The following is an 18,323-nucleotide window of genomic DNA, read 5'->3' on the forward strand; positions in this document are numbered from 1 at the left end:
TACAGTCGTCTCTGTCAGTGTGTCTCTTGTTCTGTCACCGTATCTGTCACGGTCTGGCTGGCAGACCGTGGGGAGATGGGGAAATAGGACCCAAACGCCGGACTCTTCAGTGCAACAGTGTTTATTTACAAGGTGGTGAAAATAAACAACAATAAATCCCCAGTTTCCCAGACTCCCGTGTAGTGTCTTCTTCCCAAAAGTCCCCGTGTAGTGCTCTCTGCCCCAGTGTCCCTGCACTCCCCGTGCTCACTGCTCCTTCTCGTCCCACACTCCTCCTGAGGGGAAAACAATAGAGGCAGCCGTTAACACTTATCCCAGCAGGCCAGTGGCGGCTCCTGAAAAAAATCTCAGGGGGGGCAATTTTTATGATATCGACTAAAATGACCCATTTAATGAGTACATCAAACAACACAATTTTAATTTAAATTTAAAATGAACAACCATATTCTGGCCATTTGTATAGATTTGTAAAAATGAACATGAACAGATTTTTTTTTTTTTTTTGAATGAATGAAAAATAACTATTGAAAACAACAACTGTAAACTGATTGGGGGGGTGGGCTAAAGAGAGAAAGAGAGAGGGATGGAGAAAGAGAGTAAATATGGTTAAGGGTTCTTATTTGTACAAGAACTTTGCTCGTCTGTCTTTCTGAGTGGCAAATTTCTCGATGACCCTGGTGTTGAAATCAGGAAGTTCTTGTGTGAGTTTTTTCTCTATGGACAGCATAGCCAGAGCGTTGAGCCGATCCTGAGCCATATTGTTTCTCAGGAAAGTTTTTATCCTCTTTAAAGTAGAGAAACACCTCTCCGATTCTGATGTTGTCATTGGTGTGGTGATGAGGATGTTAAGAAGACTTACAGTTTCGGTGAATGTGTCTTGAAGGTTGTTTTCCATCAGAACCTGATAGAGCGCCAGCGCACCACTACAACTCTGAAACTCCTCGTTGTCGTAGATCAGGGACAGTTCTGTTTTAAGTCTGGCTTTGTCCAATGAGGGATAGGCTTCCACTGTGGTTTGTAGTGCTGCATCTGGAAAATTTTTGCTGTGTTGTTGGAACAAGTCTCCTTGCAACAGAGTGGCGCTGACAAGGTGCTTGGTGAAAGAAAACCTCTCCTTGGCATGGCTCATAATGGTGTCGCACACCTATCCAATAATATATAATTGGTAAGAGTTAGATTCAGTGGTAAGACTTTGGCACATGTCTCATGTTAATCATTATTCTGAAAAAAAAAATCTGTCCATAACAAAACAAAACAGTCATGACCACTATATCAAATGACATCTGACAGCATCGTCATTAGATTTTATCTGATGATCCGATTTAAATCAGACCAAGCAGCTAGTGCTTACCTCCAGTGCCAAATGGTGTTGCCTGTCTTCCCCCAATGTTCTCCGTCTCTTTGTGGGTGGGTCTTGAACAGGTCCCCTGTACTCCTCATCCACAACCAGATTAGGAAGTGCCTCCCTGATCCAATACATAAGTTTCATTAATGGCTTCTGAAAACTGAATAGGGATATATTAACCAAACACAAACCAAACAAAGGTTGTGTTCTAATTACCGGGAATTACCGGATTTAATTAATAACCGGACCTGGTTTAATGGCTGGGGGAAAACCAGTGCAAGTAAATAAAGGCCCTGGCCATAATTTCAGGAAATAGCCTATGGTATAGGCTACATCAAATCATTACTGGGAATATACTTCATCAAATATACTTAATCAAATATTTTTCATAAAATTACTTCAAAGGCTGATATAAATCAAAATTATCTGAATTCCATTAAACATTTAAGTCACAGAACACAGAATATATGCAGAGAATTTGATAGAATCTATGCATAGATAATTAACATTTATTCTAGGTTACATATTTATGCTTTTATGCCTACCTGATAGCCTGCATGCGGCTGATGAATGTCTGGGTGATCCCTGCGATGGTGACAGAATCGATGTTTCTCTTCTGTAGGTGGTTATACAGCATGTCTACATGTGGCATTATCTTGTGAAACAAGGCCAGGAAAAAACAGAAAGCTTCGTCTTCCAGCATTCTCACGAAACCACCGGCATCTCTCTTTGTAGGGGCATCAAATCCTTCACTGTTACGGATGGTCTGAAAACACCTCATCAGATCGTCTTTATGTTCATACACTGTATTCACAGCACGACTGTTGAAGTTCCAACGGGTTGCCGATGCACTTGGAAGTCGGTGCGCCACCACCTCGTCAAGCACTGCAGTCCTCTTGCTCGATTTAGTAAAAAAAGAAGCGAATCCTGCTATGTCGGAAAAAAAGTGACTGATTTGAGGGATGTGGGAGGTTGCTTGTTGCATTACCAGGTTTAACTGATGGGCATAACAATGTACGTAGTGAGCGTTAGCATAAATGTCCTGTATCTTACGCTGCACTCCTCCAGTGGTACCCCTCATTACAGCGGCCCCATCGTAGGCCTGGGCGATCAACTTTCTCTCTTGTCCCTGGGGGAGGATGAAGCGCAGCCTCTCCGATAAGGCACTGGCTATTGCATCTGCACAAGCATTGGGTAGCTTGATGAATTCAAAAAAACGCTCTTGAATACGGTTTCGTTGGTCAATGTATCTTAGCACCATGACTAACTGACAGTGTGTAGAAATGTCAGTGGTTTCATCAGCTTGAATGGCTAAAAACTTCGCTGCCTTTACTTCTTCCACGATCCTTTCTCTCAGAACTGCCAACATGCAATCCAGGATCTCGTTCTGGACTGTTTTCGAGGTGCCTTTAAATACAGTAGCATTTTCAAGGTGTTGCCTCAAGTCGTGATCAATTGATGCCATCAAGTCGACTAAACCTCTAAAAATCCCTGGATTGTCTGAGGAATCACTTTCATCATGTCCCCGCATTGCTAGCTCAAAAGCACCACAAAACTTAATACAATCGATGATTTTAGATAAAATATGACGGTTTTTATCTACCTCTTCGTTGTGCCTTCTTAAAGCAATCCGATGTCCATCATCTAGCTGCGCCGCTATGCTAGTTTTCCCTAGCACAGCTAGCTTTACACTGTTGTCCATATGAACTCGTGAGCTTTCATGTTTCTTGATTCGTTCGGAGAGGTGCTTTAAGTCGGTTTGTCCAGATTGTGTCCACGTCAAATCACACTTGTCACTTTTGAACAGTATGCACGGGAAACAAAAAAGTGCATTAGCTGTTCCACAGCCTGTCAGCCACGACTTGCGCTGGAACCAACTCCGACAAAAAGTCCTGTTGTATGCTTTTGACTTCTCCTTCGTTGCCTGGGTTAGTTGAATTTCGGGCTTGTCAGGTCCCAACTCTTTAACTTGCAGTTTTTCTGCCATTGTCCTTCTGGCAAAAGGGTAGGTTAGAAGCGATCTAACCGAATTTGGGGGAGGCTGTGCCTCAACCGTTAACAATACCGCTGCCATCGTCTCTCTCTGACCTTATAGCTCACTTAGGCTACTGACTGAGGTAAAATTCTAGAACAGCAAATCTTCGCGCGTTTTCTGCAGGGGCGCAATTTTAAGCGCCCCCAAACCATTTAATTCAGCGACGCTGATAGGTCAAATATTTATTATTTTCCCCTGGCAACCATTTAATGATAGGCTATTTCGCTGCATATCAAGGGCGCTTTGACGAGCGCCCCAGAAGAAGAAAAACACCGTTTGTTGGTTGAACTTTAATGAGTCAGCTGGTGAAAATGTTAAAATACGCCTGGCTGTATATGGGCACACACATAGTAAAACTATCATTGATGAATTTTTTAAAAATATATATTTTTACTCCTCCACATTTGGGGGGGCGGAGCCCGAGCGCCCCCTATGGGCCAGCCGCCACTGCAGCAGGCATACACTCACACTTGACTAGTTTGAAGACTGACGTGTAGTCAAACGCAATAATCCAGCGTCGGTGGAAGCTCCATCGCTCATCTAAATAACTCCCCCGACGAGCCCAGATGAGGAGCAGGTGTGCGGCCAGGACTTCGGGTGTGGCCAGCCCTCAAGGTAGACCACGCCCCCAGAGCTGAAGGTGCCTGTAACTTGGCCACAGCAGAAAGGAAAAACACACACACACACGCCTACATACAGATGTGCACAGGGGCAGTGCAGACAACACACCAAATAATAATAACAACAATAACAATAACAGTCAGAGTCCCCACTGCCCACGGACCTGGAGTCCCCAGAGCCGGGTCCGTGACAGTATCCCCTAGTTTAGTCCACGTCTGTTCAGTTTCCTGTTTTACTTTGAAAGTCTGTGTACTATGTCAATGTGTTGAGTTTTGCCTCGTCATGTCTGATGAGTCCCAGCTGTGCTCTCCTCCTGTTTCACATTCCCTAATCACCTCAGTATGTATTTAAGCCTTGTGTGTTTCCCTGCCAGTTGTCGCGTCGTACCCTCAGAATTATGCCTGTGTGTTCAGTTCTCAGTGTCATTGTTCAGTTCACGTTGTCGTTTATCACCAGCAATAAAGCTAAGGTTCTCAGTTCCAATTCAGTCTCAGAGTCTCGCATTTGGATCCTCCTCTCCATCCGCCTGCACACAGAGCCCTGACAATTACCCACCAGTCTACCGTTGTTTACAGCGCTGTGGCTGCTGTCTTTTTCTTTTCTTTTTTTCACTTAAATGACCTCGGACAAGAAAGCCTATTTTTTTCTGTTGTTCAATACTGAAGAAATTTAAACTTTATATGCAGAACATTGTAGAATATTGTAACGATGTTTAAGTGTTATTGGACAGTGACATGTTAGTTATCTCTGCACACTGTTGTTGTTCCTTTAAGATTCATGTTTGGTTGGGCTGCAGGAAGTAGTGAGGGTGGTGTACAGGAAGGGGTGGGGGGACCTGGTTGTTCTGTGTTAGATTAGATTAGATTAGATTAGATAGAACTTTATTAATCCCTCGGGTGGGTTCCTCTGGGAAATTCGATTTCCAAAAAAGCACAGCACCGACAGAAGTTACAGAGTTATACACACACACATATATATATAAATACAGAGACAATATAAATAAAATATACGAAGGGGATAAATAGAATAAATAGGAATAAAAATAAAAATACAAGTGAATTGCACATTTCAAGTATTGAGTCTATTGCACCGTTGACTATTTACAAAAGTATTGCACAAAAGGTATTGCACAGTGAGGTGAAGAGGCACTACAGCTTAGTTGTTCCCCCCTCCTTTGTCCTCCTGTTTCCCCTCCCTCTCCCCTCCAGAGAGGAGTTAAACAGTCTGATGGCGTGTGGGACAAAGGAGTTTTTAAGTCTGTTAGTTCTTGTCTTTGGGAGAAGCAACCTGTCACTGAACAGACTCTTCTGGTTGTTAATGGCCGTGTGCAGAGGATGCCTGGCATTGTCCATAATGTCCATCAGTTTCTTTAATGTCCTTTTCTCTGCCACTGTCACCAGAGTGTCCAGCTTCATGCCGACCACAGAGCTAGCCCTCCTGATCAGTTTCTCCAGCCTGGATGAGTCCTTCTTTGCTGTGCTGCTCCCCCAGCACACCACAGCATAGAAAAGTACTCCAGCACTTTTACTACACTTTTACTACACCTCTCTTCAGCCAGGCTGAATATAAATATACATATGAATGACTCCAGCATTTGACTGACTGCTCTCCGGCTTTTAACCCCGGAGAGCAGTCATTTTGGTTTTCTACCTTAGACCCCCGCGGAGTCATCATTTTGCGTTTCTACCTTTAAAAGCCGGAGAGCAGTCAGTCAAATGCTGGAGTCATTCATATGTATATTAGGTCGTTACCTAGGAATTCTGGAGGGAGGGGAGTGGGGGTGAGTGATTGAGGGGGTTTGGGAGTGGAGTGTTTCAGTTTGCCATCTTAGGGAGAAATCAACACATGTCCTTTGTATGTCCTTTGTTGCTGACATTTATTGATGAAAACAGTACAAAAAACCAACCATTTGTACACATATTTACAAATAATGATAAAAAGTGAGTGAGTACATTTCAACATTTTCAGCAATCACTCACAATCCTGGCACTGCCATGGTATCTGTCGTCTGCATTTACCACATGTGTACCTGTAGCAGTGAACACATCGCACAGTGGCCTGATTTTTCTTGCATTTGTGTTTGACCTGACACGTGGCTCTTTTTCCAGGGCTCGGTGTGGAGGGTTCTGCCCGAAGCAACTGATCTTTTCTTGCCTTCTTCGCAGCTACATGAGAGTGAGCCAACTCTGTTGCAAGCGCCACCAGGAAGTCCACCCGTCTTTCCTTCGTCCCGGTGCATGCTTGATACAGCACATGTGCATTCAGTGCTGCCATGTCAATCATGTTATAAAACACGGCGACTGGCCAGCGCCGTGTTCCTTTGCGGACAGTGTACTCCCGAACCATCTGGTCCATCACATCCACGCCACACTTTGTTTTGTTGTAAAGGGTGACAGTGTTTGGCTTCCTTTTGGTGGTGTTATCAGTCTGAACCACGCTGTGCATGCTGCTAAGAATATAGACTGTCTTCTTCCGTTTGGCCGCATACGCCGTCAGCGTGGCAGCAGAGGTTGAAAACACCTAAGAAATAAGATAAATTGTTATTTTCATAGCCCTTTTACACACAATGAAACACATAAACATAGAACCACAAAAGACCTGCAACATACCTGAGTGGTGAATACATTGCGATCTGTCTGTCTAGTGGATTGAGGAATTTCCCTGCGAATCCTGTTGACTGTGCCGAGGATGGTGGTTTTCCGTCTAAGAAGTTTTTGTGCCAGTGAAAGCGATGTGAAAAAATTGTCCGTGGTAACATTTCTGCCCTTGTCTAGGAATGGTTCCATCAGCCTCATTACTACATTTTCAGAAAGTCTCTCCCCAGTGGGACGACTGGGGTCCTTGCCAAGATATGGGAAGACATTGCAAATGTACTTGGATTTTAGGTCGCAAGCCACCCAAAACTTGATCCCAAACTTGTCCGGTTTACTTGCAATATACTGCAGGAAACAGCACCGAGTCTTTGATGGGAAAAGCTGTTCATCAACGGTGATATGTAGACCAGGGTTGTAGCACGTGATGCAGTTGGTGACAAATGATCCCCACACACTGGAAATTGCAGCGAACTTATCAGTCTTTGCTCGATCACTGCGGGTGGACTTGTCATCAAAGCGTAGGTGTTGCATGATGTTTTGGAAGCGGTTTCGTGCCATAGTTCCAATTATCTGTGGGTTTCCCAGGTTTGCTGACCAGCAGTCATTTAGAGATGGAACCCTGTTAACCCCCCGCAAGATGACAATTGCAATAAATGCCATTAGTTCAGGGAGGTCCATGAACCAATGAACATGCTCCATGCACCACTCAGCAGGCCATTTGTAAATATGTGTACAAATGGTTGGTTTTTTGTACTGTTTTTATCAATAAATCTCAGCAACAAAGGACATACACCCATGTGTGTTGATTTCTCCCTAAGATGGCAAACTGAAACACTCCAAGTTGGTGACTTTTGGAGATTTATTTCCCTGGATGATTGAGAATGCATCAAGATGAAACACAAAAGGAAGTTCACAGCTTTCAGCTTTTACTACACCTCTCTTCAGCCAGGCTGAAGAGAGGTGTAATACGAGGGCGCTCTCCCCTGAGTTAACAACCCGCCTGCTTATGTGCCGAATAAACGGACAAACTGAGACCCCAACCGTCTGGTTCTTGTGAATGTTACATTGGTGTCAGAAGTGAAGAAAGAAAAAAGAACCCCAGAACGCCCGACACCCTGTTGCTGGCGACGCTTGCCGTTACGAGACGAAGATGTTGCCGGGCAGGATTAAGAAGGAGACGGAGGAGAGGGAGGTTCGTCCGCGCTCGCCTGCCCATGGAGTGAGGGAAACGGCGCTGCGGCTGTCTGCCGAAGCTGGATTTTCTCCAGGTTTGACTAGGCTCGGGAACTGTTCGCACAGCAGCCGCGATTCCGGCGGGAAGGAGTCGACCTCGCTTGGCGCGCCGTCACTTGATGTAAACAAACATGGCGGCGCCCAGCAAGCTGCAGCGAATATAAAAACGCCTAAGTTCAGCGGCAAGACGCCATGGGAAGTGTTTATCGCACAGTTCGAGCTGTTAGCTGTTGCAGCTGGCTGGTCTGAGGAACATAAAGCTCTCCAACTGGCTTTGTGCCTGTGTGAGGATGCAGCTGCATGCCTGCTGCTGCTGACCGAGGAACAGAGGGGAGATTATAATGCTCTGGTCGGAGCACTTCAGAGGCGCTTCGGGCAGTATAACCAACCAGTGCTGCTGAGGTTGGAGTTCCACAACAGACACAGATTGCCAGGTGAGCCCCTCCGCATTTTGGCCCATGAAGTCGAGTGCCTTTGCCGGAGGGCGTATGACAGCATGCCACCATCAGTGCAGGCGGAGTTAGCTCGGGACCAGTTCCTGCAGGCCCTAAACCCTAAAGAGCTCCGTATGCAAACTCAGCTTGCTCGGCCGGCCACACTCAGTGCAGCCCTGGAGCTAGCGTTGGAGAGGGAGATGCTTGCAGGATCCTCTGGGGGCGCTGACGACGCACACGTGGTGAGGGCTGTGTCAGCACCTGTGGAACAGATGGAGACGCCAGCGGGCCTGTGCAGTTTGGTGCAGGCAGCTTCGCTGCAGTCGCCTTCCCCTCGGGCTGGCCCACACCGCCGACCTCAGAGCTGCTGGGGATGTGGACAAGTCGGACACCTCATCAGGCAGTGCCCCAAGCTTGCAGCGGTTCAGGGAAACGCCCACGGGCCCGTGTAGGCGGGAGTACATGGGCCCGGGAGAACGACATCCCCACACCACCGCCACCTCCACCCATTACTGTGGGCTGGACCCAGGTTGGCGGCTTCTGCCATGTTCCAGTGACGATTGCGGGGGTGTCCTGTACGGCCCTGCTGGACACGGGATCCAATGCAACGCTGGTCCGACCCGATGTTGTCCCAACCGGAGCTGCTGTACAACCGACTAACGTGCAACTTAAGACAGTGACCGGTGATCTGGCCCCAATGAGAGGGAGGGGAGTGTTCCAGTTCAAGGTGGGGGACCTCGGTGTGTCTTATGCTGCCTGGGTGGCTGACGTGCAGGACGCCTGCATCCTTGGGCTGGATTTTTTATGAGCCATTGGTGGTGTACTGGACTTAGGCAAAGGCTTCCTCGTACTCCCTGATGGGAAGAAGCACCTTCTTCCCATCGCTTATTCCTCCCCCGGTCTGCACAGCATCTGCCGCGGCATCCACCTCCACCGCAGAGACCCCTGCAGACCCGCCAGCAGGACAGCGAGCGGAGGAGGAGGAGGAGGAGAGGCTCTCAGCAGTGAGGAGTATCTGGTCAAAGAACTGAGGGGCTGACTCCACAGCAGCAAGAGAGTCTATGGCAGGTACTAAAAGAGTTTAGTGACATTTTTGCCCTGAAAGACAGTGATGTTGGCTTGACACACTTGGCAGAGCACGTCATTGAGACCGGGGAGGCCCAGCCTATTAAAGTGCGCCCCCGCCGCCTGCCCCTGGCTCATCAGGAGGCTGCAGACAGAGAGTTGTGTGAAATGATGAAGGCGGGCATCATAGAACCATCTGATAGCCCGTGGGCCTCCGCGGTGGTGATGGTGCCTAAGAAAAAAAGTCCTAGGATGCGTTTCTGTGTGGACTACAGACCACTCAACAAAGTGACGAAGAAAGACTCTTACCCCCTTCCTAGGATTGATGAGTCTCTCGACTTAGTAGCCGGGTCCTCCTGGTTTTCCACCCTGGACCTGCGGAGTGGCTACTGGCAGGTGCCACTGTCCCCGGAATCCAGACCGAAGACAGCCTTCTGCACTAACAGGGGACTATGGCAGTTCAAAGTCCTGAGCTTTGGCCTTTGCAACGCTCCTGCGACCTTCGAGAGGCTTATGGACAGTGTGCTGGCTGGCGTCCCACGGCAACGGTGTCTGGTTTACCTGGATGATCTTCTAGTGCACGGGAGCTCCTTTGATGCTGCCCTGGATGCCCTGAGACAAGTGTTGGAGAGGGTGGCGGCTGCAGGCCTGAAGCTGCATCCCGACAAGTGCCACTTCATGAGGAGGGAGGTGGAGTTTCTGGGCCACAAGCTGGGTCGTGAGGGCATCAGCACTTTGGAGGAAAAAATTCACACCATTACCGAGTGGCCCACACCAGCAGACCAGAAACAGCTCAAAAGCTTCCTAGGACTGGCGTCTTATTACAGGAAGTTTGTGAAGGGCTTTTCCTCCATAGCCGCACCACTCTTCCACCTGCTGCAGAAGGACCGTGACTTCATCTGGACCCAGGACTGTCAGCAGGCGTTCGACACCCTCCGCAGATCGCTGACAGAGTCCCCAGTCCTTGCCCCCCCTGACCCCGCCCTGCCTTTTGTCCTGGACACTGACGCAAGTAATGTGGGGCTGGGAGCGGTGTTGTCGCAGGTTGGGCCGGAAGGGGAGAAGGTGGTGGCGTACTTCAGCCGGGTCCTGAACAAGAGTCAGCGGCGCTACTGTGTCACACGACGAGAGCTGTTGGCTGTGGTGGCGGGGGTGAGACACTTTAAGTACTACCTGTGCGGCACAGCATTTGTTATCAGAACTGATCATGCTGCCCTTCAGTGGCTGATGTCTTTCAGGGAGCCAGAGGGACAGGTGGCTCGCTGGCTGGAGGAGCTCCAAGCCTTCAATTTCACTGTGGAGCACAGAGCGGGGACGCACCATTCTAACGCAGACGCCCTCTCTCGCCGCCCATGTGCTGCAGCTGGCTGCCGTTACTGTGAGAAGCGAGAGGAAATAGAGCGGGAACTCACGACAATAGACGGAGCAGCACAGCTCGCCTGCAGGGCTCTTCTGGTGGTGGATGCAGCAGAGTGGAGGGCACGGCAGGAACAAGACACGGATCTGCTGCCGGCCCTGCAGTGGCTGGAGAAGGGGGAGCAACCCCTTTGGGACGAGGTCACTGGGTTTTCCATCTGTACCAGGGGGCTGTGGGCCAAGTTTGCAGCTCTCAGGCTGAAGGAGGGGGTGTTGGAGCGTGCCTGGAAGGATCCTGCCACGGGGAAGGAGAGGTGGCAGGTTGTGGTGCCAAGGTCGCTGAGGTCAGCTGTGCTGGAAGCCTGCCATGGGAGCACTGGCTCTGGCTACTTTGGGGTCTCCAAGACTCTCCGCCACCTCCGCCAGGGCTATTACTGGGGTCAACAGCGGAGGGATGTGGAGGACTTTTGCCGCAGCTGTGATGCATGTTCCTCACACAAAGGGCCACAGGACCAGTCCCGGGCTCAGCTTCAGCAGCAACCAGCAGGAGCCCCAATGGAGCGAGTAGCTGTGGACGTCATGGGCCCATTTCCTCGCACGGACAGAGGAAACCGCTATGTTCTTGTGGCCATGGACTATTTTACCAAGTGGCCGGAAGCATACGCCATCCCAGATCAGGAGGCTGAGACTGTCGCTGATGTATTAGTGGAGGGGATGTTCAGCCGCTTTGGAACAGCAGAGACCCTCCACAGTGACCAGGGGCGTAACTTTGAGTCCAAGGTATTTGCTGCCATGTGTGAACGCCTTGGGATTAAGAAAACCCGCACCACCCCACTTCACCCCCAAAGCGATGGGCTGGTGGAAAAGTTTAACAGGACGCTGGCCCAGCAGCTAGCCATCCTTACCTCAGAACACCAACGGGACTGGGATTACCATCTTCCCCTTACCCTCATGGCCTACAGGTCGGCAGTGCAGGACTCCACCCAATGTACGCCTGCCCTGCTCATGTTAGGGAGAGAGCTGAGAACTCCTGCAGAGTTGGCTTTTGGGAAACCCCCGGACGCGCCAGAGGCACCACCGGGCCGGGACTACGCAAGGAAGCTGCAGGACCGGCTGGATTCTGCACATTCCTACGCCCGAGAGCAGCTGGCGAAGGCAGGCCTGTGCCAAAAGAGGAATTACGACATCACCACTAAGGGGAGGCACTTCCGTGCTGGGGAGCTGGTGTGGGTCTACAGCCCAAAGAGGAAGAAGGGGACGGTGTCCTAAACTGGATAGCAGCTGGGTGGGGCCTTGCAGCGTCCTAGAGCGAGTGGGGGAGGTTGTTTACAGGGTGCAGTTGCCTCCTAGGGGGAGGATAGTAGCGCTGCACAGAGACCGGATGGCCCCCTACAGAGGACAGTCCCTCCCCTCCTTTCCAGAGGGACTGCGTTCCCCTCCCTCGGACTCTTCACCCCAAAGCCCCGAAGCTCCGCGTCCACCTCAGGGGCTCAGGAGGTCAAGGAGGGAACGTAGGCTACCACCCCGCCTCAGAGACTGTGTCGTTCCCTCGGGGACGAGGAACTTATTGCTGGGGGGGCAGTGTAATGATGTTTAAGTGTTATTGGACAGTGACATGTTAGTTATCTCTGCACACTGTTGTTGTTCCTTTAAGATTCATGTTTGGTTGGGCTGCAGGAAGTAGTGAGGGTGGTGTACAGGAAGGGGTGGGGCGACCTGGTTGTTCTGTGTGTGTGCCAGGCTGAAGAGAGGTGTAATACGAGGGCGCTCTCCCCTGAGTTAGCAACCCGCCTGCTTATGTGCCGAATAAACGGACAAACTGAGACCCCAACCGTCTGGTTCTTGTGAATGTTACAATATTTTTAAGGTTATCTGCTATAAAAAGCCAGACCAGGAAAATCTCCTTCATGTTTTTCTGTGTTTTATTCTCAGTTACTTTCACACAAAGGCATCTGCTGTGATGTTCACAATTCTGATGAAGTCAGTACTGATAAATGATCAGAATTATAATATTTCTGACTGTCTGAGGCTAAGTTGAATCGAATCGGGACTTTGAAAACCAGAATCGAATGGATTATAGAAATCAGTGATGATACCCAGCCCTAGTGAGCAGCCTAGGCACGACAGAAGTGGATGTAGCTGTAATAGGAAAAGAACTATTGCTAACTTTTCTGTTAAGTTAAGGCCTGATCCTTCTGAAATTCATAGCCAGTGCTCTGACACGGTGTCATCAATCTTTGAATGCTGAAAAAGCACAGTGTGTCCAGAAAAACACATTATATTATATAAATTATTATAAAATTTGTGTGCGCCTAACTTTTGTGCCGGTACGCCTAACTTTTTAAAGTTAGGCGTACCGGTATGCCCATGGCAAAAAGTTAGTCTAGAGCCCTGCTGTACTTGCACTTTCTTAAATCATCAACTTTGCACAACAGATGGAAGACATGAGGAAATATTTGCATGCAAGCCATACAAGAGTGGGTGGAACTCTCTAAATCAATTCGTTAACACTGGACATTAGCAAGGAAGAGATAATGCAATTTCATATTCTAAAGCAACACGTGGAATCATTCTGTTCAAAAATGATCAAGAAAATGATCAAGAAAAATACCAAGTGCAAAGCTCATGTAAATGCAGATTTTTTTTAAAAAAATGCATTATCAAGAGCTTTGCTGCATTCAAATGGTGGGAGTGAATTCAAGGTTTCTGTTTGCATTAGTTATGTTCTGAGTAGTGCTGGACTTAAGATTATAATTAAATGATTGCTCATGTCTGACATGACGCTCACATTTTGAGCTTACTATTTACTATTACGTTACTATTGAAGACACTGGAAGGAGGCTAGAAATCTGGAGGGTGCGTTATGTATTATTGAAAAATGCAAAACTGTCATGTCCGTAGGAGCAGTTGTGCAGGAGAGTGTTTCTGGATGGCTCTTTGGCTACGCCCTCAGGCAGGGCCACCAGCGTCACACCTGAATTCCATCACAGGTAATCACAGGAGTACTACTTCAGCCAGCACAGTCTGCTGCTACACGCCAGTCTGTTCAGTCACTGTTAGTGGTAACTAGGCTCGCCTATGGTCTGTATCTGCTTTAGTCTTTTGGCAACAAAAGTGATGGTTTGGTGTGGTATATGGGGTACAATGATAGTGGGTCCATTCTTCATCAATGGAAACCTCAAGGCCACTGGATCTTTGAAATTGCTACATGATGATGTGTTTCCCTCTTTATGCACTGAAGCTGGCACATTCCCTGAGTTTTTCCAGCAAAATGGTGCATTATGGGTGCCAGGTCCGAGCATTCCTAGATGAACAGTTGGATCTGGAAAGTGGATTGGTCATTGTGGGCCAGTTGACTGGCCCCCAAGGTCTCCCGATCTGACCCCCTTAGGCTTTTGTCTTTGGGGTCATCTGAAGGCAATTGTCTATGGTGTGAAGATATGAGATGTGCAGTACCTGAAACTACGGATACTGGATGCCTGTGCTGGCATTTCTCCTGCGGTGTTGCTATCAAAGTGTGAAGAGTGGGAGAAGAGGGTTGCATTGACAATCCAACACAATGGGCAGCACTGTGGGCAATGGGCAGTACACAATGGGCAGTGCTTTTATAAGTGGTCAGAAACTTGTAAATAACTCATGAAAGAATAAAGTTGCATTGAAACAAAGCACACCATTGTTTTTCTTATGACATTACCAATAAGTTTGATGTGTCACATGGCCCTCTTCCTATTGACAAAAACAAAAGTTGTATCCAAGATGGCCGACTTCTAAATGGCCACCATTGTCACCATCCATCTTGACTTGTTTGCCCCCTCACATATACTAATGTGCCACAAACAGGACTTTAATATCACAAACCATTCCCATGTTATTACGGTGTATCCATATAAATGGCCCACCCTGTACATGTGTATAATCTGTATATCATGTGCATTTGCAGTCTGTAGCGCATGCAGCCAGTTACTCTGCGGTTAGCACAGTCACCACAGTAGAAAATGTAACAGTTTGTACTCTCGTACTTCCGCTGGTTTTACCAACACACAGGAACTTTGCAAGTTATGCGCTTGTTGCAATTTGTGCGACCTGTTTTTCTTCAGTTTCCAACCACAATGGAAATGAAATCTCACCATGAACCTTCATACTTTTTTTTTTTTTTCCGCTGTAGTTTGATGGCTAAGTAGTGATGTTTGAGTGGATGCACAAAGCACAAACACGTTTACTAAAACATGAAATACTGAAAGAGCTTCTTTCTACTGCACAGAATTCCAAGAACTAGACTTTATCAACCCCTTTTTATTAGGGGTACAACGATACACAAAATTCACGGTTCGATATTTTTTCGATACAAAAAATGTTCATGCTTTTTTAATTTGTCATTTATTAAAATTATAAATATATTAACTAAAATGTACAGTTTTTAAATTTAATGTTGCTGAAACAACAAAGGGATAAAATAATAAATCTATCTGATTGAGAAATCACTCATCTTTGGAAAAGTTTATTACAGAGAAATGACTTTCCAAAATAAAATCTATACTATACGCTTCTTCTGGGCTATATTCTCATCAGCATATTAAACATATCAGGTCCCCATAAGGAGAATCATGTGCTAACGGCTGTCTAAATGACTCGGGTAAAGTTTGTAGCATGGTGCTTTTCGTTTTTGTCTGCTTCCACTTGTCTTTGCACTAGGATGATGTCGGCGTAAATGTGCAGTCATATTCATTTTCTTCCCACAAGTGCTGTCAGCGTTAATCTGAAATGACGGTAACGCCACAACACGGCAAATCTCCGTTGACGAGCTACTGCAGATCGCCCCGTGCATGGGGCTGTTTGTAAGGTGTGAGACATACACATAATGTGCACCACAGCCATTGGTGCAACCATGTTAGTGGCATTATCTGTGACAAAATACTCAACAAAAATTTCACTCCAACACTATCTTGCCATTGTTTCACAGCGGCCTGGAGGTGAGGTAGAATGTTGGCTTCTGTGTGATCTCCATTAAGAACCTCCATCTTGAGAAGTGCGGTCACACGTTTATCTTCATCTATTCATAGGGGACTCTGTTTGCTTTCTATCCAGTGGCCATTGAGAGAAAGATATGAATTTGTGGAAAATTTGCTCATCCAGAACTCAGACGTGCAGTGCACAAATTTCCCTTCAGATTTTGAGAGAGCTTCTTTTACTTTTGTTTTCGCTTCTTGGTAAAGTTGTGGTATAACTGTGCGAGAGAAATGCCAAGGAGATTGGTATTGAGGTGCAACCACATTGAGAAGTTTGTGAAAATCTTTATCCTCCACTACTGAGTAGGGCATCACATGAAGGCAAATCATTTCTCCCACTGTGTTTATTTGCTTTGCAGTGAGGTGGATAGGTGGATAAGCCTTTTTGCATTAAATGCAGCTAATATAGGTGATGGAAACTGACTTGCAGGGGCAGACAACGGCTGTGATGATGAATTGCTGCTGGTGGGGGGATTGGTGCATGTGGGGGGGGGGTGCATGTGGGGGGTTTGGTGCATGTGGGGGGATTGGCAGACAGAAGAGGATGCTTTAACTTCTATGCATGTGATTATGCATCGCAGGTGTTGACAGATGGTTGATATCTGCCTCTGCTGATTTGAATTTTGTACAAATTACACATCACTTTGGTTTTATCTGCAGGACTGACTAGGGATGGGTATCGTTTAGGTTTTATCCGACACTGGTGCCAAACTGGTGCTTAAAGAATGGAGAACACAAAATTGGTCCAAAAACCTCTCATGTTAAGCTGTTTTTTTTTGTTTTGTTTTGTTTTTGTAAAAAGATAACAATGTTAGTCTTTTCTGCAGCTATAAAAAAAATTTGCTCATCCAGATCTCAGACGTGCAGTGCACAAATTTCTCTTCAGATTTTGAGAGAGCTTCTTTTACTTTTGTTTTCGCTTCTTGGTAAAGTTGTGGTATAACTGTGCGAGAGAAATGGCAATGAGATTGGTATCGAGGTGCAACCACATTGAGCAGTTTGTGAAAATCTTTATCCTCCACTACTGAGTAGGGCATCACATGAAGGCAAATCATTTCTCCCACTGTGTTTGTTATTTGCTTTGCAGTGAGGTGGATAGGTGGATAAGCCTTTTTGCATTAAATGCAGCTAATATAGGTGATGGAAACTGACTTGCAGGGGCAGACAACGGCTGTGATGATGAATTGCTGCTGGTGGGGGATTGGTGCATGTGGGGGGGTTGGCAGACAGAAGAGGATGCTTTAAGTGCATGTGATTATGCATAGCAGATGTTGTCAGATGTTTGATATCTGCCTCTGCTAATTTGAATTTTGTACAAATTACATATCACTTTGGTTTTATCTGCAGCACTGACTGTGAAATGCTTCCACACAGAACTTGAGCAAGTTTTTTAGGGCCAGTGGAGGACCAGGAGATGGCTCAGCAGAAGCCACACTCTTTTCTATTTGGTTGAATAGGTTAAATAGCTTATAACCTACATCTTGGTGTCTGCAAAAGCCAGAATAACTTAAACGTACCATGCCTGTGAAGGTTAAACGTACTATATATCGCCCACAACTGCATACAATTTGAAACAACTACACAAGCATTGTTTTAACCTTTTTAACTGAACGTTAACGTTACTCTGTCAGCAGCAATGACTGTTTTCTACAGTCATTGGTCAGCAGCCTATTGTCTAAAGCTAACACAGCTACATAAACAGAGCGAACATGAGAGCACACGAGTGAGAACCCGGTTAAGGTACAAAAATCAATTCAACAAAACTAGTGATGCAGTTCATTCTTTTTTCGCTCAGCCATGCCTTCTCTGTTGCTGAGTGCAGCAGCGTGTGTCAGTTACGTCTTTACACGTCACTCACTCGCTCAGTCATCGGGCATGCACTGTGGTCTCATGAGGAAACGCAGCTTTTGATATAAAGTTTCTCTTGTTCGCGAATATAAATATCTTTAAAATATTTGTTCGAATTAAGTATTCGTAAAAAAAAAAAAAAAAAAAAAATCAAAAGAAAAAGAAAAAAAACACGTTATTTGCGCCTTTCCGAATACCGTAGCTATTCAGGTTCGGCTCCATACCTCCTATTTGTCACTTTTTTAATTTTTAAATTCATTTTAAGTTCCTGTGTGAAATATGTTACACAAGACGTTGACAAGACACTCTGCTGTTGATCTTCAATGACACAACTTTTTATTATCGTTGTTGTGAGAAATAGTTTTGGCTGATGTGTTTCTTTGTTGCTGAAAATGGCATGTAGAGAACCAAAACAAAGCTGTAAGAAGATAAACAGAAATGCTTAAAAGAAAAGTTTTAATATGCTATAAAGTGAAGCGAATATAAGATGAGTGGAAGAAACGGTAAATTTGGAACTGCAAAAGATTAGTAACGACAAAGTGAGGACAAGTATGAAGTGGATGAAGAGTGAAATGGCAGTGGGTCTAGTTAACATACCTGTGACGGTACGCAGATGTACAGACGAGAAAGCAGTAGACTTTATACCACATTGTTTAAAACAATCTCAGCGAGTGAGAGTAATGGAGGAGAAGTGGTGTGCAGAGCTGCAGAAACTACAGAAGGATGAAGTTGACGCTGAAGCTAGATTAAGAAACAATAGTTTAATGCTCAGAAAGAGGACAGCAT

The 18,323-nt window shown here is 46.5% G+C and overlaps 1 protein-coding gene across 1 annotated transcript; it reads right to left on the bottom strand.

The window, feature by feature from the left end:
* Window positions 1-543: 543 nt before the first annotated feature.
* On the bottom strand, window positions 544-2,098 carry LOC146628225 (uncharacterized). Its single transcript, XM_085359420.1, has 3 exons — window positions 1,891-2,098; window positions 1,352-1,466; window positions 544-1,144 (listed from the first exon to the last, which is right to left on the bottom strand). Exons 1-3 carry the CDS (start codon window positions 2,046-2,048, stop codon window positions 617-619), a joined length of 801 nt encoding a protein of 266 aa, XP_085215546.1. The 5' UTR covers window positions 2,049-2,098; the 3' UTR covers window positions 544-616.
* Between the last annotated feature and the right edge of the window lie 16,225 nt (window positions 2,099-18,323).

This window comes from Diplotaxodon limnothrissa, linkage group LG7 (assembly GCF_057381915.1).
Source record: "Diplotaxodon limnothrissa isolate DT_005_m linkage group LG7, D_limnothrissa_male_GT1.1, whole genome shotgun sequence".
NCBI lineage: Eukaryota > Metazoa > Chordata > Actinopteri > Cichliformes > Cichlidae > Diplotaxodon > Diplotaxodon limnothrissa.

Bases quoted from the DNA above. Each gene is read 5' to 3' on its own strand.
- LOC146628225 (XM_085359420.1), bottom strand. From the start codon at position 2,048: ATGCTGGAAGACGAAGCTTTCTGTTTTTTCCTGGCCTTGTTTCACAAG. The intron at 1,467-1,890 runs GTAGGCATAAAA...GTATTGGATCAG, and splicing joins AGCCGCATGCAGGCTATCAG to GGAGGCACTTCCTAATCTGG. The intron at 1,145-1,351 runs GTAAGCACTAGC...ATTATTGGATAG, and splicing joins AACACCATTTGGCACTGGAG to GTGTGCGACACCATTATGAG.